At 42.9% G+C, this 21,442-nt stretch overlaps 1 protein-coding gene across 6 annotated transcripts in view; it reads left to right on the forward strand.

Annotated features, from left to right (window-relative positions):
* Positions 1–21,442, forward strand: part of DENND1A (DENN domain containing 1A) — a 535,812-nt gene that overhangs the window by 322,102 nt on the left and 192,268 nt on the right. For all 6 annotated transcript variants that reach the window (XM_068552005.1, XM_068552010.1, XM_068552006.1 and 3 more), the window contains one exon: positions 9,797–9,842. In XM_068552005.1, the coding sequence (XP_068408106.1) occupies positions 9,797–9,842 (46 nt within the window). The remainder of the gene's footprint in view (positions 1–9,796; positions 9,843–21,442) is intronic.

Genomic DNA, 21,442 nt, shown 5'->3' on the forward strand with positions numbered 1-21,442 from the left:
TATAGTTCTCCGTAAAGAGCCTGGCATCAAGTAGGCACCTAAAAAGAAGTTGTTAGGTGATGACAGTCACTGAGCCCTATATTGAGATACACCTTCATTTCCTTCAGCAGCACCTAAAACTGAAAATGCCAAGAGCCTTTGGAGGAAGCTTTGGACAATTTCTGAGTAAACTGTCTCCCTGGTAGAAAATGGGAGAGAGAAGAGATGGCTCTTTGCATTATCTATGCTGTGGATTCTGTAGGAATCTATATCTATACTGTATAGGTTTTATAGGAAAACTGCCTTTTCAAGTTCTCCATTTGATTTTTAAAAATTGAAATGTAATTCATATACCATAAAATTCATCCTTTTAAAAGTGTACAATTCAGTGGTTTTTAGTATATTCACAGGGTTGTAGAGCCATCACCACTATCTAATTCCAGATCCATTAGGTTTTTAATACCTAATTTTTATTGTTGTTAGTAAGGTAATCCACCCTTATTAGTTAAAATAATACTTTTTAACCTTTCAGAAGTATATATAGCAAAAAGCAAATGTTCTATAAAAATGAGTAGTCTATGTAGATGGTTGGCATCAGACCCTTAATCTGATCCCTCCAAGGTGCCCCTGCTGGCACAGGTGCTAGGAGTACAGTGTGTGACAGCTCTCATCTAGCCTCAGCATTGACATTCCTGTGAGGGTGCTGAGGCTTGCAGGGTTAGAGAAGACATAGTGTCCCTTTCCCACGGGAGTGACCCTTCCGCAGTCGGGGATGGTGGTTGTTGGCTCGCCCACCCACCCTTCAGGGAGCTCTCCTGACTGCAGCCCACCGCCCCATGGTCCTTCACATCCTTTGCTGCAGCATCTACATCTGAGTGTCTGGACCCACCCTGCCAGTCCCACCTTCCCAGTCCCCTTTCTGCTGCCTGATGTGGTAAAGGGCAGCAGCCTGCCTCCCTTGCCCCAGTTTCTGCCTGGCCTCCATGGGACATAGCTGGCTCTTATCTGTTCTTATATGACCAAGCCTTGGCCTGGTTTTCCATTTCTTGTGTCACATCCTGTATGTAATTCCTCACTCCTGCCTGACCTGGAGCCTGTCTTGAATCCAACACTTAGAAAACTCTGGAATTTCTAAGACATAGTGTAGTGGTCTCTGCAGCAAAGACATTCTACATATGTTCATGGTCACCAGTAGAGCAGGAGCCACAGACCATGTAATGTCATCCTCAGAGAAGCTTCAGCTCTGGAGGAGGTTACCTTGTGGCAGGGATTTGGGGATGTGTCACTACCTCTCCCACAACGAGAATCCATGAAGCACCAGCGTAGTGCTAGGCTCAGAGTTATCTCTCAACAAATGTGGGTTTGTCTTCCCTGTGAATATCTGAAAGACTGAGAGACTAGGCTAAGAAGGTAATTGGATGCTATGCACCTTGGCATGTGACATATCTTAGTCCTGGAAAAACAAGAAGAGATTTTTTCCCCCTTGTTACCACTTGGGTTTTCAACGTTTACACTCTTTTTTGGGGTTACTTTCTCTTGGTTTATTTATCCATAAACCTCTTTTTCTCTTCTTATTTCTTCTGTACATCATTCTTTCCTGGATTTCTACGAGGGTCTCATGGGTTGCTGGTGGCTCAAACCTGAGACTTCCTTTTGCGACCTGGCTCTGGCTGTTAACGGTTCTCACTGAACTCTCTGGGGCGATAGAGAGCCCTGTCTCCTGACCTTTCCTCTGTGATTAACTTCTCCTGCTGCAGTGGTCTTAGCCGTGGAGCCCTTCCTGATGTTTTCCAAGTCTGTCTCCTTCCGGTAGACTGAGGAGGCATAAAAGGGCGGACTACTCTAGGCTTTGATGTTGACCTCTCTGGGTTTTCGTCCAGGCGTTATCTTTATAACTCTTGTGTTTGTTTCAGTTGGGTTTGGTGGCTTGGAGCGCTCTCCCAACCCCCAAGGTTACCCCAGGAAGCCACAGGGCCACACTCAGGAGGGCATCGTCCCCCCTCCCCACTTTCACCATCAGCTCAGATACACACGTGTCTCGCATTAGCAGGCCATTTCCAGTGACCAGCACCGCGCGCCCAGCTCCTCCAGTGCTGTGAGCCCCACGCTCTGGCTGCCGAAACCACAGATGGAAGTGAGGCAGTCTGTGCCGCCTCTCCTAATCCGGGGTTGCTCCTGTCCTCATACGTAGGGATCCTCATCCTCTGCTATCGCTCATAAATCAGAGAGGGCCAGTTGGAAACCAGGCAAGAACTTAAATACTTTTTCCCCTAAGAAAACCTCGATTAACTAATGGCATTCGCACCCCTTCTACCTTTCAAGTCATATTTTCTGCCTCTCACCAGCTGTGACCTTTGTCAAGTCACTTAACCTCTTGGAGCCATGGGTTCCTCTGTGAATTACGGAGATCAGCCTTTCAAGATTGCTGTGGGAATGAGATGAGGTCATCTTAGGTCCGCCCCACAGCACTTTGTAAGTCTCCTCACGGCAGCCTACACACATACAAGAATATGCTTATTGGCTGTCCACTATTAATTGTAATCTCCAAATAGGTAGAGATCAGAACTATTTTTTCTCTCCTCTGTCCTCAGCCCAAGGTGGTGCCCAACACATAGTAATATTTACTGACTGACTGACCGACACACGGAAAACACTGAGCACGTAGTAAATGCACCATAAGTTGTTAGTTTTCTCTCTTTCCCCTCCCTGGTTGCCTTTTTAAAATGGAAGCTCCTGAGTGACTAGTTTATTTCTCTCTATGGACACCGTGAATCACATTACAATCCTGTTTCCCTCTTTGGGTTGGCAGCTGGAGGACTCAGAGCCAAACTTGCGGCCATCCCAGCAGGTGTGCAGAACCTCACAACACACATTGAAGTAGTCACCTCACTCCGGCTTATGTTTTTTCCCTTTGCCCCTATTTTTGTTCCTATTTTTGCTGCTGTATTGAACATATTTCTATAAACTGCCGTAAATTCTATTTAGAACAAGAAAGGGTGTCAATTCATTTAAGCTAGTTGGCAAATGTAGTTTTATTCTGGCTACAAAATGTCCACTTGCTATTTTATTTTTCAGCTGTAATTATCAAATACCCATTTTTTTTCTTAAGTGTAACATAATGGTTAAGTGTAACATAATGGTTTAAAAAAGTTAATGTAAAGCAACAGTAGTATAAGAGACTCTGAAGTAGGAGGATGTGGGCTGGAATCACCGTTAACTGTGACCATGGGCAAGTTTCTGAGAATCCCTTTTTTAATCTATAAAATGGTTGGTATAAATTGGATTATTTGAGGATTAAGTGAGATAAGGGCTCCCGCACAGCCCTTGGTACTTGGTGAGCACTCAGCACGTACCCGCCTCTTTATTCCTCCAGCTCTGCACACAGCCCCGCCATAGACTCTAGGGAATCAGAAACAAAGTTTGGTTCTCCTGTGACTGACAGTCTGGAATAACCATACAAATTAGCGCGTGCTTTATGCCAAATGGGCAACCCAGACAAAAGCCTCTGAATAGGGAGGTGTTAGCAACCCCGGGGTGATCTGAGAAGTGGTGCTTGGCGGACAGCACAGGTTCAGTAGGACTTAGAGGAGGCGGGGACTGGGGCCCACAGGGACACTCGTGGCTCGGCTCAGAGGCAAGTTGGGGTTCCTGTGGTGAGGGGCTGGCCGGAGTCTCGGACAGAACGTGGAGGGGCCCGGGACTTGGCACAGCTGCTGGCGGGCCCCCAGGGAGCAGGTTAGAGAAAACCTCCGAACCTCCTTCCACTTTTCTTCCACAGCCGGGCACGTGCTGGGCTCCTGGGAAGCAGTGAGCTTGCTCTCTCTCAGTGTGACAGACTTGGGTTCTAGTCTCAGGGCTGCTGTGTGACCTCAGTGAGTTGTTTAGCTTCCCAGCTCTCATTTCCTCATCTGTATGGAGGGCGGTGGTGGTACCTACCTCATCCCGTGGTCCTGAGGGTCCAGTGAGAAAGTGCCTGTCAAGCCCTTAGCCTAGTGCTGGCTATGGCAAGTGCACCATGGACAGCCCTGGCTCTTCCTGGCTCCCTGTGCGGCACTGGCCATCGCATTAGCTTGCGGCCCATCTGTCTGGTCACTTTCAGGAAGATGAAGACTAGGATTATCTGTGTTCTCCAACGAGGTGTGTTGTATGGTCTTTGTTCGCTTTCTTTCCCCCGTTCTGTTGTCCTTTAACCTCTCTAGCAATGCCGCGCTTCGTTATTTCAGAGCAGAATTTTAAACTGTAAGACAAACTGTGTTTACACGTTTGTTTCTTTTCAAAAAAGAAGGAGGGGCGGGAGGGAGGGAGAGAGGAGGGAGGGAGGAAGGAAGGAAGGAAGAAAAGCTCAAATGAGTAAGACCAAGAGTTTTCCTTTCCTTTAAAGACAGTGAACTGAGGAAAGACTTGTGGGCTCCCTTTGCAGATCTGGGTATTTGGCTAAAAAGGTGGAGTGCCTCTGAGAGGCGAGATGGGTGCTGTGATGTGTACACTGTAATGCTCACTATGCTTTAATATGGGAAAAGAAAAAGAGTAGACCTTCCAAACCCCTGGGTAGCTCTACGCTATATCCTTGCTGAGGTCAAAGAGGTGTTGCTCCTGGGGAGGCGGGGGTGGGGGCCCTCCTACCTCTCTCCACATCTCATCTCTCCTCCCCTCCCCTCTTCTTCCTCTTTGTCTTGGGAAGCTGCCTTTTATATATTTGAGCAGCCAGTGTTCCTTTATTTCACCTGACTCTTTTCCAATTAGTAGCCGCTCACCTCAGGGAAACATAATTAAAAGGGCTCTAGTTATCTGGGGGAAAGGAATTAACAAATTGAGAAAGTGCAGTAATAATGAACGGGGACTATAGGATCATTAATAAGTCTGCAGTATCCATATTCATGCCTGTCCATTGCTAGGAATGAGCTCATGCTGCAGGACTTACCTATAAGAGCAGTGCTCTGCATTGCGGGTCTGGAGTTGGTGAGAGGATTGGGCGAATAGCCCCCTTGGTTTTCCAGCACTCCTTTTCTTTTGGCTTAAGTACTGAGTATGTGCTGTGGGACAGTATAGGCTTTCAGTCCAACAGCCCTGGCTTTGAATTACAGCTTCACTACTTGCTAGCTTTGTGACCCTGGGGCAAGTTACTTCACCTTTCCAAGCCTGTTTCCCAATCTGAAAATGTGGGTAGTAGTGATACCTTGCAGAGTTGCCTTGAGAATTACGTATAAGTGATGCACAAAAGCACCTGGGTTATAGTAGCTCAGTTGATACTAGTTCCTTTTCCCCTTAAGAGGATTCAAAGTAAACATACGTTTCAGGTAAAGGTCATTAAATTGTCACTGCCTTGACACTAGCAATATAACCCCTCTCCTTTTCAGGGGAGAAGGAAGAAAGAATAGCTTTTACTCTTCCAAGATGACAGTGATGAAGTCAGATACTGCCATAATTCCCAGAGAACAAAGGCCTAGGGCAGATACACCCTATCCCGCTACTCAGAGATGTACAGTGGCATCCCACAATCGCCGTCAGCCATAGGGCAGTTGTGACACTGTTGTGATGGCCTGCCTATGCATGAACTTGGTCATAGCTGTTAATATTATCACCCCTTTAATTTAATTATGTGCACTGTTGGTTCTGCACATGTTGTGTCTAATTGCCATTTAAAATGTCTTCCAAATTGAAGTCAGATTCAGCATTGAAATGTAAAGTCAGTGTGAATGTTGAAAGGCACCAGAGCAGAGAAGCATGGTGTTCATTTACTATTGGTGAAACAGATATTTGCATTATTTTCTTGATAAGCAATAAACAAGTTCTTTCTGGGACCTAACAAATGAAGATAGCGTCTAGATAAAGTATTATGTTTTGTTACTGAGATACCTTGGAAAAAACATGGGCATTGATGACTCTCAATCAGAAAATGATTCAGAAGAGTCAGGTTCTGAATGTGAAGTTTTTTAGTACTAGCTTAACCAATTTTTTGCTATATTTTCTTTTTAAGAAAGCGTGATGAGTGGTTTTACAAATTTGTCATTCTGTGTGATAAGCAAGTAATGAGTCATAGTTTACTTGGTGGTTTTTGCATTTTGGGTGGTACATAAAATCGAGTTTAAATGTTACCCTGTGAAGAAAGTGATAAACAACCCTACTGAACTCAGTAAGTAGACAAGTGACAAGGGAGTGTGCTTGGGGTCAGAAACTCATGTATAGAGGTGATGCCTGTCAGACACCTCACACTCATCACGGAGTCTCGACTGTCCTCACCAACACTGTGCCAGGTATCCTTCAGAACCAGGGAAGGAACAAGAAACCATTCTTTGGGCACTAAGAGAATGGGTCCAGTCATACCAGCCATGCCAGGGCTGTGAAGAGAACCCCCTTGGACATAATAGCTTACTGAGCCTACCATGTGCTGCTCCTGTGCTAGGCACTTCATGGGTTCTCTCTAATCCTTGCAGCAATCTTGAAAGATTTCCACTGGGGCTGGTACTGCCCTTTTAAAAGACACTTTGCCAAGATATAACAAAAGATATTAAAAACAGTCCTGCCCTTTGACTTGGTAATTCCATATTTGGGAATTCACGCACATGAAGTTGTTCATTTTCATTACGATGTTACTTATAGTGAAAAGTTGGAAGTGACTTAACGTCTAACTCTAGCAATAGGGTTCAGCAAATTAAGGGACATCCATACTTGGTTGAATATTACATAGTCTTTAAAATAATCACAAAGGTTACAGTATAATATGGGAAATGTTAATGTAGCCAATGAGAAAACAATAAAATATATGCACTCTATAATTTCAAAGATATTTTTAAATATTAATGTTAATATTGGAGGAGAATAATACAAAAATAAAAGTAGTTGTCATAAGATGACTTGATCATGGGTGAGTGTGTCCCCCCCCCCCCAAAATTTCTCTTTACAACAACAACAAAAAACAAACAAAAGAGAATGATTCAGTAGCTGCAAAAACTATTGAGGTATATTGAGAATATAAATTGTTTTCAGAATGCAGGTAGAATTACCCAGTTACATATTTGCTACATTGAGATGTTAAGGAGTCTCTGGGGTTTCTTTTTTCCTCTCTCCCTCTACCCACTTGAAATTTGTAATCAGTATATTTGCAGAGCAAAGAAGCAGTAGATTCAGGGACACATTTGAGGTTTTGTAAGCAAATGATGACACAGTAAAAGGTATTTGTCCAAATTTGCATTCATACAAAACATGGCGTGCTGTGATTTCAGAATAAATGTGTTTTAAATATTTTCTAAATACAGAGCTGTTGCAGCCCTAAGTTGGCTAAGAAACTACATTTCTATGACAGGCCATAATTACTCTTTGGTAAATTATTGGGCTTAAAAAAATAAAAAGCGCCTACCTAATGGTACCTGAAGAGTGAGTCTCACTTTGTCCCTTTCTACATCTGCCATCACTTCTAAGACTCCTTTTTACTCTCTTTCATTGATTTTTATTGCAGGACAAAAGGGCATGGCATTAAAACCTACATATTTAAAATTCTAGAAATTTTTTTTTTCAGATAAGAGCCTATAGTCTCAGATAAGAGCCTAAATTATACAGAGGCTTTTGCTGTAGGTATTTATTTTTACCTTTTTCTCACAGTTGTTTGAATGTCCTTTTCTATACATTAATTCATTTGTTGGAATTTCAGTTCTGAAATTCTAATTAAAACTCAGGGTCATTTGTTACTTGCATGACAGTGCTGGTAGGAGCTGGGAAAGTTTATAAGATTTGGTTAAATATTATGGATTTGAGTTTTCTCCCTTCTCTGTGTTTGGCTGTACTTCTGGACACATTAATAAGTGGCCATTTTTCTGGAATTCTGCACTCTTCCTGCTTCCTTTCATTACATTAGGCAAGGTTCCACTAGATGAGGCATTTGCAGTCTTAAGACTTCCTGCCAGGGTTCAGACTTTGTATTTTTGACATTGAAGCTGTCGTGTTCCTGAAGCTACTTAATTAGAAACACATTCATTTCAGTGTACACTGGAGAAAGCTGGGAGAGCAGCGCCAGGCACACTGGGAAGTTTGAGCATTTGTGTAGCTGGCAGCTAAACTAATGGTTTACAGTTTAAGGGGAAAAAATATCGTAGGGCATTTCCTTGCCCCTAGAAGCAAAGGGAAGCTGAATGTGCACAGCAGATACCTTTTTTTACAAGGAGAGAAGAAGAAGAAGAAAGGAAAGACAACTCCACTTTCACTGCAGTTTTGTGTCTAATTCTTTCTTTGGCTATTATCAAATACAAAAGTCTTCTAGAAGAATAGTTCCCAAACTGTGCTGCTGATATTCAAGACTGGTTTACAGGCTCCCAAGATATATTACTGCAGAGGTCTGTAGTAAGGAGAACATTTTATATTCTGGGGAAGGATTTTTGCTTGAAGAATTTTATTTGTTGAATGGTAATGAGGGAATTGTGCTCTTTCTTATTTTTAAATGTTTGAGCAATTTTAAAATGCACATATGATGTTTAAAAAACCTTCGTTGCCCATCCATTGCTTTCAGGATAAAGCCTAAACTCCTCAGCATTCTGTGGAAAGCAAACCTCTCCTTTTTCATTTCTTACCACTCCTCGTTTCCCTACCCTGTCCCCAAGAAAGCCACCCTCCTAGGTCCACTTCCACGCCACCAGCTGCCCCGGAGGAAAGGTACCTGGGCACCTCAAGTCTGAGCCAGGTATCTTTCCACTGGGCTCATAAAATACCTTTTTGCACCTTTCTCAGGATGTATCCCATGCTGGAGAGACAGATGGAAACATTGTCAGTGTCTCGCTTCCTCTCTACTCCTTGACCTCCCTACCTGCAGGAAAAACACTGGGTGGGAGGTGGGCCTGGGGATTTTAGGTCCAATATTACAAAGTCAGTGTGGCACAGAGGAAGAAGGTTTGGAGTCAAATCCTAGGGTTACAGCTTGTTTTATGGCATTAGAGAAGTGCTTTAAGCTCTCTGGGCCTATTTCCTCCTCTGTAAAATGGGTATAATACCTACCTTGTGAGGTTGTGTGGGTTAGGAAAGATGAATTTCAAGTTCCTTGTATAATGGCTAGCCCATTTGTCGTTGGTAAGTAGCATCATAATGATAATGTATGTGTGTGCCCCTGAAACCAAAGGAAGTCAATCCATAATGCCCAGGTTTTAAAGCCCCTGGAGTTGGGTTCTCATCTCCTGCTCAGTCACTAACTAAGGGAACCCATTGCTCTGGGAATGAAGCAGTTGGAAGGGGCTTTTTGAATTACAGTGTCATCAGATGGCATGTGTGCAATTGGGGTGGAGATGCTTGCTGGCTTTGATGCACTTTGTCCAATCAGAATGGACAGTTAGATCACATCTCTTGATGGCAGGAGGAAACAGCAAATAAAAAATCATTCCTCTTTGAAGCACATCATGCCCTCCGTCTGACATTGTTAACTGCTTTTTCTGTTGTAATCATGGCAACAGTGGTTCCCATTTGTACCAGGAACTGTACTAATCACTCGACGTATATTTTCTCATTCTGATAGCAAGCTGCCAGTTAGATTCCAAAGTGCCATTTTAAAGATAAGGCAACTGAGGCTATGCAATCGCATGGCTGCTATTTAGGGACTAACGCCAGGGTCAGTGCTCTTCCCGCCACCCATGCTTTTAAGGCTGCCCGCATTTTGAAATTCTGCCGAAGTTTCAAAGCTTGGGAACAAAATGTCACATTAGGATTTTTGTTGTGAAAGGAAATGTAACTGTGCATACGTTTATTAAAACAGTTTTTCTCCAAATAGTGAACCATCTGTAATTTTCTGTCAGAAGCAACAGACATTAAAGCAGCTGTGTGTCTCTGTTTCTCTTCACAGTGCTCCCATGCCCTACCTCATAGGAATCCATTTAAGTTTAATGGAGGTAAGTTGGCTCCTCTCCTCCCCAGATATCTCTACTTGCGGTTGTGTTTTGCTATGTGGCAGTGGAAAAGACGCAGTCTCTGGATTCACAGCTCTACACACGGGAGCATGTCAGAGCAACACCTCATGCACAGAGCTGAGCGTTCAGCTTAGACCCTTTCCACTGGGCTCCTGTTTCCAGTGTTTTTCCACTTTGTTTGGAGATTGTCAATTTTCATGGGTGAGGGAGTGAGGTTCAAAGAGGCAGGAGGAAAGGGTTCTTTAAGGGTTTGAACGAGGGAAGGGAAATGATTCACTTTTCAAAATGATGTTTATTCTAAAACACTGCAACAATATTATATTACACTTTTTCTCTGTAGAAAATGTGGTATAGGAAATATACAGAAGTATAAATAGGAAAATTTAAATTATCCACAATACCATTATTCCAGATTCAACCACTGTTAGCATTTTATTTTTCTTCATCCTCCTCTTTATTCTGTGAATATATATTTTGTATAAATGTACTTCACTGATATGGTATAGAATTTTATGTCTTTATTTCATTTAATATTATGGCATGGGGATTTCTACATGTTTTTGTCTACTCTCAGTAATAATTTTTAATTTGCTACCGGTCCTTCCACTGTTTGGATATGCCACAACTTAGCCATTTTCCTATTACTGTTGGACACTTAACACTGCTTATAATTTTTCACTATTATAAATAGCATTTCAGTGAACATCTTTATGCATAAGGCTTAATCTGCATCTTGACTTACTTCCTTAGCGTAGAACCCCTAAAGTAGAAATGCTTGGTCAAAGCTATGAATCTAAGGCCAGATTGCTTTCTGCATGGCTGTACCAGTTAGATAGCAATTCTTTTAAAGGACTTTTCTGTGCTTTTGTAAGTGCCACTGGTTTGTAGACATGAACCCTAAGCTTTTCCCTCCTCAGGAGAGAGCTGAAATTTGCACTAGAGCAAAATGGGGCAGGAGGTAGGGGGCTTGCCTGTTTTGCACAGGAGATAAGCTCTCAGAGGGAAAAGCTAAAGCCATGTCCGTCTGTGATGATGCTTTGCATGTCTTAAAGGAAGTGCTACTTCTCTTCTTCTGTTGCCTTCATTTCACGTCGACGAGGACCACCTGCTTCTTCACTGTTGCACACTGTGCTATTGTGCTTACGAAAATGAAACAAGTTGGTTATCGAAAAACCTGTTTGTTTGACATTGAGAATCTTGATCAAAATAGACCACAGAAATCTGCTCAAATTTCTAATTTGACAGGACGGCCATGTGGCTCCTACATTCTGTTAACAGTTCCTCCTTGTCATCACCCAGCCCTGAGCACATACAGTACACAGTTTATGGACTATCTTGGATGGTGTATTTAGATCAGCCTGAAGAGATTTCTTCTGTGTTTTACCTTTGTTTGTCAAGTTTGGGGGTGTATTCAAAGCTCCTGTGTGAAAAATTGAAAGTGAGTACTTGCTAATAGAACTTTCATGTCAATTGTTGTACAGTTGGAAACTCTAATCTAAAGACCATTTGGTCTCTCGGCATCCACAGCTCTTTCCTGCCTCTTCTGCCTTCCAGGCTGTTCCAGCACGGGTTTTTTTCAGACTCCTTTTCACAGCCTTTTACCTTGAGCATTGTCCAGGTTTCTAGTCTTGGCTTGCTTTTCTTTTCTATATGCCCTCTGGCCATCTTCTTTAAGGCTTTTTGCTTTTGCCACCAAGGTAATGTCAGTGACTCACAACTGTGATTCTAACACTGGCATGCCTCTCTCTGAACTTAAGGCCCAGAGTTGCAAATGCCAGTTGAAGGTCACCAAGATGTACTGTCGATGTCTCAAACTCAGTCTCCCCCAAACCCCTTATTATCTGTACACACACACACGTCGAGATACTCCACTCCCCTTCCGCTGTTCCCGGTCCCTGTGAGTGGCACCACTGCCTGAAAAGGCACCAAAGTGGGTCACGCTGAGCATGGCTGAGTGTCCTCTTTCTCTTTTCTTTCTCTCTAAATAGTCACCAAGTCTCTGACATGTCTTTCGCCCTGTTCCTTCCTCGCTGCCTTCGTTGACATTTTACCTTGCTTTCTTAGATTTTTGCAAAGCCTTATTCGTTCATTCAAGAAGCAAGATCAAGGCCTCTTATTTTCCAGACATGTTGCTAGGTCATGGAGGTATGACGATGAGTATGAAATTCAGTCCCTGGTTCCAACATTTAGGGGTTGCCTTCTGCCTGGTCACTCTGCCTTTAGTAGCCTGCCTTCCAGCCTTCTCTGCCCTACCCCCGAGTTCTGCTCAGTCTCCCTGCTGCTGTCAAACCTTCTGTCCTCTCGCTGTCCCTTGTTAGCCAGTGCTCTGGCTGGTCTCTAAAACACCCCCATCCCCACGCCCCTGCGTGGCTAAACCTTCTCTTCCCCAGCTGTTTGAGGAAGTCCTCCCGTTGGCCGTTGTCTTTGCTTACTGTACCTCTTGCTCAGGATGACAGCTGTTTGCTTCCCTGTCCTCTCATCAGCCTTAGGAGCAGGAGCTCTTTGGGAACAAGGACTAGGCTTCATTCACTGTGGTGTCCTCAGCACCTCGCAGGATGCCCAGCAGGTGCTTTCTGAAAGGAAGGATTGAGTGAGTGCTTGGAAAGCTGGAATTTGGAACACATTTAGAGCCCGCCAGTAGGCATTGCTGTTGTCAGGGAACCCAGCACCATAATTTTACTTAAAGGTGGAGGGAGTAAATTTTTTTACTTTTTATGTGATTGTAAGTAATTTAAAACAAGGGTTTTTTGTAGTAAAACATGCAGTGCACAACAGGCATAAATTTTGAAGCTAAAACTTCAGACAGAGTTTTGCACTTAGGTGAATGGGTGCAAGTCCATTCTCCTTGGCCTTTGAAGGGTTTTAAATGAGAAGGTTCGGGAAGCACTGGCCAAGATAATTCTTAGCCCTGCTGATTTAAATTAGGGAGGGTTTGCCATGCTGAACTACAATGTGGTCAGCACTAAAAGAAAAACAAAAATAGTAGTTGCCCCACTCTTGAAGCCAGCTAAGACACTTTCCAAACAAAATAGTGTTTCCTGCATGTGTGAGGCAGCTGTGAACTACCAAGTCATGAAATAACAGTCTCCTGATCTCCTCCCGTGGATTTCAGCCCAGACTCGGAGTGCTCCAGTCATGCTTTTTGATTGGGCTTATCTGGTTCTATTATACCTGCAAGTGAGAGAGATGGTTCCCTGAGATTTCTTCCAGGAACCACGGGCTATAATGCTTGGGGGTGGAGCTCATACCTGGGGCCAAAGGAAAGCTCTTTAGGGAAGGAGCTTGGGAAGGCCCGTCTCCTCTCGCACACTAGTTTTCTTACTGGCAATTCAGCAAAAGGCTTATTTTTGACTGTCTTGTTATTTTTTCTTGAAAGCTATAGGCACCTTATTATGCCTTTGCATATGTGCCAGAATTTTTTAAACTTCAAATGAATGTGGCAGATGTTCATAAAAGTTTAGAAAAAGCTACCATAGGAAGACTTTTTAACCATTTTTATGACACTCAAATTTGTTGCACAAAAAGAAATATAAATTATAACCTACTGTTCTCATTTGAAAGAAGGTAATTTGGGGGGAAGATCTAATTCTAGCCTTCAAGCTCTTACAGGCTGTCCTGTTTGTTAAGTGGTGACCTAGTCACCTAAAAGAGTCCACCTTCCTTCTAAAGTGACAAGTTTCTAGCTGATCGTCATTCTTATACCTCCACTGCCTTTTTATATCCTTTCTCTCATTTAAGCAAACACTAATTTGAGGCTGGTGGTAAGTTAGCAGGATAGCCAAGGGTTTTGGCATAGACCTAGTTTCTTCTTGGAGAGAATGATCATGTTAGCTGGCAGCTAGGAAACACCAAAATGCGGCCAGATTACACAGTGACTGTTTCCTTTCATTCCCTCCACCTCAGTTGAGTTCAGGAGATGCTCTGCAGCTCCTCTTCTGTGCCATGTCTGGTAGCAGGTGCCAGGTCAGTTCTGGTAGATGGGTTCCTTCTCCTTTTTGATAAATGAAGACCTTCCTTTCCAAGCCTCACAAATAATGCTTTGTGTACAGACCTCAGAGCCACATGAGGGATGCATGCAGAAGGTGTTTTGTATCATTCCTGGTGATGGAATGGTCAGGAAGGAGGAAGGAAAGGTGATAGCAGTGACACAGTGCAGACAGAGGCTCAGGTTAGACTGCAAATGAAGCTCCACCTATATACAGAGGCAGTAAAGTGTGGTGGTTAGAATGCGGGCTCTGGGTTCTGGCTCCCCTACTTCCTGCTTGTTTGATCTTGGGCAAGGAGATGGACCTCTGCACCTCTGTTTTCTCACCTGTAAAATAAGGGCCATAAAATAAGGCCATAGCTCCCCGCTATAGTATCATTGAGGGATCAAGTGAGATAATGCTTATCAGGTACCCAGCACAGTGCCTGGCACATAAAGAGTTCAACAGAGGTCAGCAACCATTGCCATTTTTATTTCCTCAGTGGCCTTAAAGCCATTTACATTGTTAAGTTGATGCCTTTGAAATTGTGTTTTAGGGACTCTTGGGTTCCAGGGATCATCATCTTCATTCCCTAGGGAAAGAATTTCACTAGAGTTGGCTTGTGCCTGCGCTGTTTTCTTCTCGTTGACAATGCTGGGGGCACTGTGTCAGGGATGGGAGTGGCACTTTTAAGAAACTTGATAAATGCACTTCCAGTTCCCTGCTTGACCACTCCCCTGCAGTAGTAATTTCAGGTGTGGTACTTTGTCTCTGTATCTTACTTTCTTCATCTATAGGAGTGGTTAGTCCCCATCTCTTAAGATTGTGGTAAAGATTAAATAAATGAGTCCTGTATATGTCCAGCATATCCCAGTGTCTGGCCTGTGGTCGGTACACAATACACACCCCCTTCTATAGTAATGTTTTGGTAGCCTTCTGTGTACCAGGCATTGTATCACACTAGGGGTTCTATATAAAATGGTGAATGTGACATAATCTGTGCCTTCAGAGTTCTGTCTAGAACGTATGCAGACAAGGAGAAAGTAATTGCAGGGAATTTGAGAGGCTATAGGCTCTGGTAGGGAAGACAGTGAACTGAGCCTTGTGGGCTCTGCTTCTCAGAGGAGAGGAATGCCTAAATGGAAACCTAGCAGATAAATTAGAGTTCCACCAGGAGGACAGGGAACAGCATCTACAAAGACTTACAGTGTAGATCGTGGTGTTTCCCAGGAGGTAGGAGCAGTTCAGTGTCTGACAAGAGCGTGGAGCTGAAGGGGGAGAGGAGCACTGAGGCAGGCAGGCAAGGGCCAGGCCATCCAGGGCCTTGTAAGCCGTGTTAAAGAGTTTCAACTTTATAGGGCAATGGAGAGCCATTGAAGGGTGTAAATAGGGGAGGGTCAGGCCTCCTCCTCCTGGGCCGTTAGAAACACGGTCCTTCCATATAAAATGCTTGGAAACTGCTTAACCATGTTAATAAAGTAAATTGTTGTTTGTAAGGATCAAGGTAATTCTTAAGTAAATTACACACCACAACCATGTACATAAAATTCAGATGTGTTAGTGTCCCAAACCCAAGCTTCCGAATGGTTTCCTTGCTACCAAACTACCAAACTACCAAACTGTGGCAGAGGTGTTTGTAGTGATGACTTACTTTGAGGTTTCAAGCACCATTTTTACTAGATTTTTGTTTCCTCTCTGTTTCCAAGTACTTTTTATGAATTAGATAATCTTTTTACAGTGCAGTTTGAGAGGATAAATTTAGGTTATATACTAAGTGCTAAGTTCCAGGCAGTAGGAACAGGGGAGTGAGACCCAGGTACCAAGTTCACAGGCCTCTACCTACCTCTCCCACCAATGCAATTTCAAGAGACATGTGATGGGGGCATGAGAAGACAGGCCCAGCTCACAGCTTTCCTCTCTTCCTCACCATCCTTTTTGTAGGAAGGCTTAGCTGGAGCGCCTGGAAGCCTGCTTTTACAAATGCACCAAGTGCTTGGGGCAGTGCTGAGCCACCACTCCAGGGACACATCCCTGTCTACACTGAAGCACCTCTCCATCTCTGGGATCCAGAGGCCATATTTGTCTGTGTCTGCAGTGGTTTAACTGTGGAGCTTTTACACAAAATAACAGCATTGACTTATTTATAGACAAAGAAAAATAACTTTTTTTTTTTCCCTTTACCTCTCAAAGAACCTGAATTGCTGTCAACTGAACTGGTGCCATTTTAACTAGTTTTTTCTTTTCATTTTTCTCTGGCATAGGAAGTCTTTAATCCCTTGTTCATTTTTTTATGTTTATTTTTTTAAAGTTTCATGGTCAGTGTAGAAGAGTGTTTCTTGTTTACCATTGTACCATTTTGCTTCTTCACAGGACTCCACAGGTAGACAGTATAAGATGTAGTCTGCCCTTGTTAATACTGTGATTCATGCAAAACTCTCAGCCATAATTATATGCAGGTATAGGTGGTGACTTGTGCATGTGCTCTCACGAGAACTGAGAAACTCCATGTGAGATCTCTTTGTTAGTGATAAGTAATCAAAGTCCTGCTTTGTAAGAAGGTGATATTTGCATGAAAAATTCCACCTGGTAGTTTCAGTCATAGGTTCATGGGAAGAGATTTAGCAAGAAAGGGAGAGGGTTGGGAAGAAACTGCCGTTTTCTGTGTCCTTGTTCAATGCCAGACACAGTGCCTGGTGCTGTACCTGTTCTCACTTTTGCACATCCTAAGAATCTCTCTGCCAAGGAGGAGACATCCATATTTGCAAATGGGGAAGCTGAGGCTCAGAGAGAGAAAGTAATTTGCATCTGGTCCCTCCGCTGTGCTGGGTTTGTCAGACCTCAGAGCCCCTGGATCAGGCTTTGTGGGTTACGCCTAACCCTGCCGCAGTCCCGGCAGAGGTTCCCAGGACCTTTGCCTGAGCTCTTCCTTCTCGGTGCGGCCTCCAGGCCATGCCCTGAGCACTGGGGTGAGGGGACGGAGGGCTCACGTCTGGCAGCCTCATATTTCTCCAGAGGAAAGCTCTGAGTACACTTGCGACTGGGGCTGGGTTACTTAGCCTCTCCAAGGCTCCATTCTCTCATCAGTGAAATTAAGGTAATATTATCCATCTCAGAGAGTTGTGAGAACTAACTGATATAATGGATGTGAAGAGCTTTTTAAAAAACTCTACCAAACATTATTCTTCATAGTGAGTAGTAAAAACAAGAGGCAAAGTTTAGATCAATGAAACCCTGATGCTTGCTTAATTATATAAAGAGAAAAGTAATTGGACAGTAGCTTGGTCTTGCTGGAATTTCCTTAGCGTGCTGTTATCAAGCGATATCATCACATGTGAATCTGTCACATCCAGTGCATTCAGAGTGAAAATTCAGCAGCTCTGTTCAACTTAGGGCCTGAAGAATGTTCTGGATTTCACCTGATGGATTTCCCCTGGAAGCTCTCTCCTCCTCATGTGGCATCTGCTTTTAAAATGAGTGTGGTTCTTAAATGCCACTTATCCTAATGTTGGAATTAGTTAATATGAAACAACTTAAAGCCCTAGTAGTAATTTATGTTATCAAAGGGAACAAGTACTCCTGGCTGATTTAAGTATCTCTTGCAGTCAGTACATTTTCAGTCTAATTTGTCATGACTGAAATGTTCTCTTGTGAGATGAGATAGCCCTCTGTTGTAGATTAGAAAAACTGAGTAATTTATGAGGGAGAGTCCCAGTAGAAAATGTGAAACCATCATTGATGCTTTTGTTTTCCAGTTTTCCTGTCATCACTTAGCCAGTCAATTTAGCAACGTTAAAACTGACTTCAAAGAAGACCCAAAGTTTCTAAATTGTTACTAAGAGAAGCTTAAACTAACCAAATTCCTGTCAGGTTAACACAAGGAGCAGCATACAGGAGGCTGTGGAGCAGAGTGGAAAGAACGCTTGAGCTCTAGAGTTGTGGGGACCTGGATTCCAATTCCAGCTCCACCACTACTAGGAGACTTTAAACAAGCTCCTTTGTTTAAAGGAGAAATCAGTTTAGCAGGGGGAAAGGTACGGTTACTACATCTCACAGTTCGACCACTCTGTACAAAACTACTATTATGTTATCCTCTGAAGAGATGCCTATTGGAAATATTTAATAATAATATCAACCATTGAATGAGCTTCTACCAAAACACATGGCACTTGAGCTGTATAATTTTTAATTGTCACGCCTTTGTGAGGGGTGCTCCTGTTTTGCAGATGGGGATGTAAAGGTGTCTCTTTGAGCTTCAGACTCCTTGGATAGATTCTCCACTTCATAGGAGTTTTTTAATGAGGAGTAAATGAGAAAATTGGTACCTGACACGTTGTAGGCGCCAAGTAAATGGAAGTGATTATCAGTATTATGTGTGTGTAGAACTGGTAAATTTTCTTTAAAATAAGCTGAGACATCTACCTAAAATTGGCTCTGCCCTTTTTTTCAGCCTCCTTTTGTAGTTTTTATTGAGTGACTTTTTCTAAATCAACATTAGCTTAAAGGCACTCTCAACTGAATACAGCCACATGGGACTGGTGACTTCTTTTCATAAACTCCTTGCAAGTGATTAGGGGCGGGGCCCTTGTGGGCGCTCAGAGACCAGCAGCATGATGATTGAAAAGCGGCGCCCTTGGCCTAGTCAAATCCCACTTGGAATCAGGGCACATGTGGTTTTGTTTAACACCATGCTCAGCAGACTCATGGTACAGGTTTGTGACCATGAGACATTTGTTGTTGATATGTGAGGTCACCACAGTAGGGGTGTTTGTCAACCAAATTAAACTTCCTCCTATTACCTAAAATAATTGATTCGGAAGACCTTTAAATGGGCCATGGCAATGTGTAAGCAAGCTGAAATCTGGCATTTTCTGCACAAATTATTGCATGTTGTTGTTTTGTTTTGTTTGTTTTGCTTTTGTTGGGAAAAATGTGGATGAACCAAGGGCTGAGAAGGCAGGCAGTGATCCTGAGTTTGAATCCCAGCTCCACTATTTGTCCCTCTGTAACTTGGGCAAGTCACTGAGCATCTGTGCGTGTATGCCTTAACAACTCCATCTGCAAAATGGGGTCACCTGCCTCAAAGTGATGACAATTAGAAATAATATGGCTAAAGTTCCACGCACATTAGTAGGCCCTCACGCAATGGTAGCTATTATTATTAATAAAGTATTTCCAACAGGCATCTCTGAAGAAGAGAGCTTACTAATAATTTTATACAAAGTGGTCAAACTGTGATATAGTAACTATTCCTTTTTTTTCCCTTTACTAAACTGATTTCTCCATAAACTGCTCTCTGTACTAAACTTAAACATCCATAGAGAAAAGTGTGACTAAAATTGGAGCCTATAAACCTCTCTCTACACACTGTCTGATTCTCAGCTGATTTCAAAGTGAATTTAAAGTTGAATATTTAAAATATATGCCATTTAGGCTACAAAAGAAGTGGGTTTTTTCTTTGCCCATTGGGTTCAGACATTTATGACCTAAGCTCAGGCCATTGCAGGTAAGGAATGGGGCCACCGTACTATTTTTGTTTAGAAACAAAGACATGGGCTCAGGGCTTTTCCTAAGTATGATCAACAGTGGCAATTAAGTTGGACGTTATCAACATCCCACAGAATGGTTTATGTGCCCTGCCTAAAATCCCTTCCTCCATAAACCCAAATATCTGACAAAAACTAAAAGCTTCAGACTAGGGCTACCTAGACTCCTGGACACGTCCTTAACCAAACAGAATATCTGTTAAATCCTGGTGCCTGGGAGTCAATTGTTTTAAAAGATGCAGTGGTAATAAATTTATATCCTGCCTCTTCAGCATTTTATTGAAAGTATTTTGTACTGACCGAATGGGTTAAATTATGAAGCTTGATAAGTACATATGCACATTACCCATCCTTAGCTTTAGAAGAAAAAAAAAGGAAGAAAAAGATAGCTATGATTTTGGAAGTCATCCCAATTTTTAAAAATAAGAGAATTTGGACATTTTGGCATATGGGGTTTTTTAAATGAAATTTCATGGAACTGAAAACAGTCAATTTTAGGTTTCCAAAAATTGTTTTGATTTTCATTGGTACAAATTTGCTGCACATGGTTTTAGGGAAGTTCTGAGAGATGCATTTGGGACTTCGGGGTTGATTTTTTTTTGAGATTTGCGATTTATTTTTAAAAGGTGATTTTTTTTCTAACTCAAAGTATAAATCGGAGGAGACCAGAGTTCCATTTCTAGGACAGTTTTTGGTAATGACATCGTTAAGCATTTCCAAACAACTGGACTTGGGGCTGAACTATTGGGTATCATTTCAGCACCGTTTGGACACTGCACAGCAGATCCCTCTCCCCCTCATCTCGGAGTTAGAATCTCGAGGCCAAGTGATTTGGGCCATTCCATTAGCAGCAGCTGCTGGTGATAAGCACTGTGAGAGTCACCTGTGTAGGGTCAGGCTTATTGCACATCAAGGTTCAGCAGTGTCGGAAGAGAGGGAAGATGCCCAGGAGGGGGCTCCAGGCCACCTGCTGTGTGAGGATCAAAGGGTTGAAAGGTCAGAAGGCACAGCTTCCTTAACCATATCTGTCTGTGCAATAGCTATTTCAGATTGTAAATCTTGGCGATTTCATTAAGTCCTCCTGGCTGCTACTGGGGCATTGAAATAATAAAATTTTATATCTGTTGCCTTTCCTGCCTCTGGCAGCCAGGCTGATACATTCTCTGCAAAATGGGGCATCTTATGAAAACCTTTCCTGGAATGATCAGAGCAGCCTTAATGAAGCCTCCCTCAAATTAGGAAGTTGGGGTTCCTAGGACCTCATCCTCATGTTTTTTAAAAAGAAAAAAAAAAAATCATACAAACTGTTTAGCAGCCTTTGGGATTTGTGTAGCACCTCTCTTCTGAAAAGCTGGTCCCAAAATATTGCCTATTGCTAAATGCTTAATCGTACAAACAGGATGAGAGGTGAGCTTTCCCAGTGCTGCTGCTTATTAAACAGCCCCTGTTCTAATGACCACAGGGTCCTTTCTTCTGGGCAGCCCCAAGCAACTATACAGATATTACTTCCCACTCAGCAGACCTTTCGGGTGTTTTGAGAGACATGTCTCCTGAATATGATTTTCCAAATATTTTTCCTAGATCTTAAAGTTGTTATGGACCTTTAGGGCTCCTTGGCTCTCGGGCAGGACAAATCACAGTAATGGCTGCCCCTTTACTGCCCATATGTTTAAGACCCCCTGTAGTTTGTTTGAAAAGTTAAGAGATTTTCACAATGAAGGTGCCATTTCTGAAATTTAAAGTGTTCCTTTTCACTGGGAGATAAGTTCAGTCTGATTAAGTCCGTAATTCTCACTAAGCCATGTTTATGGGAGCAATAAACAATGTTTCAGCATGCTTGTTAAATTGGGTTTCCAACCTCTCCACTCTTTAAAAATTGACATTTCAAATAAAAGGCAGGTGGAGATGGGAGTCCAGGTTTGCTGTGCTTAGTGATGAATGAATGATGGCAAGTGGCAGCTGTGGGGGAGGAAGGAAGGCCCTATTTTATGAGAGGGTGACTCCAAACCATTTTGGGACTAGGGAATCAACATCCCCTTAAACCCCAAGTGAAACTCTTAAATTCAAGTTTTCG

The sequence above is a fragment of the Eschrichtius robustus genome, chromosome 10 (genome assembly GCF_028021215.1).
Source record: "Eschrichtius robustus isolate mEscRob2 chromosome 10, mEscRob2.pri, whole genome shotgun sequence".
Lineage (NCBI taxonomy): Eukaryota > Metazoa > Chordata > Mammalia > Artiodactyla > Eschrichtiidae > Eschrichtius > Eschrichtius robustus.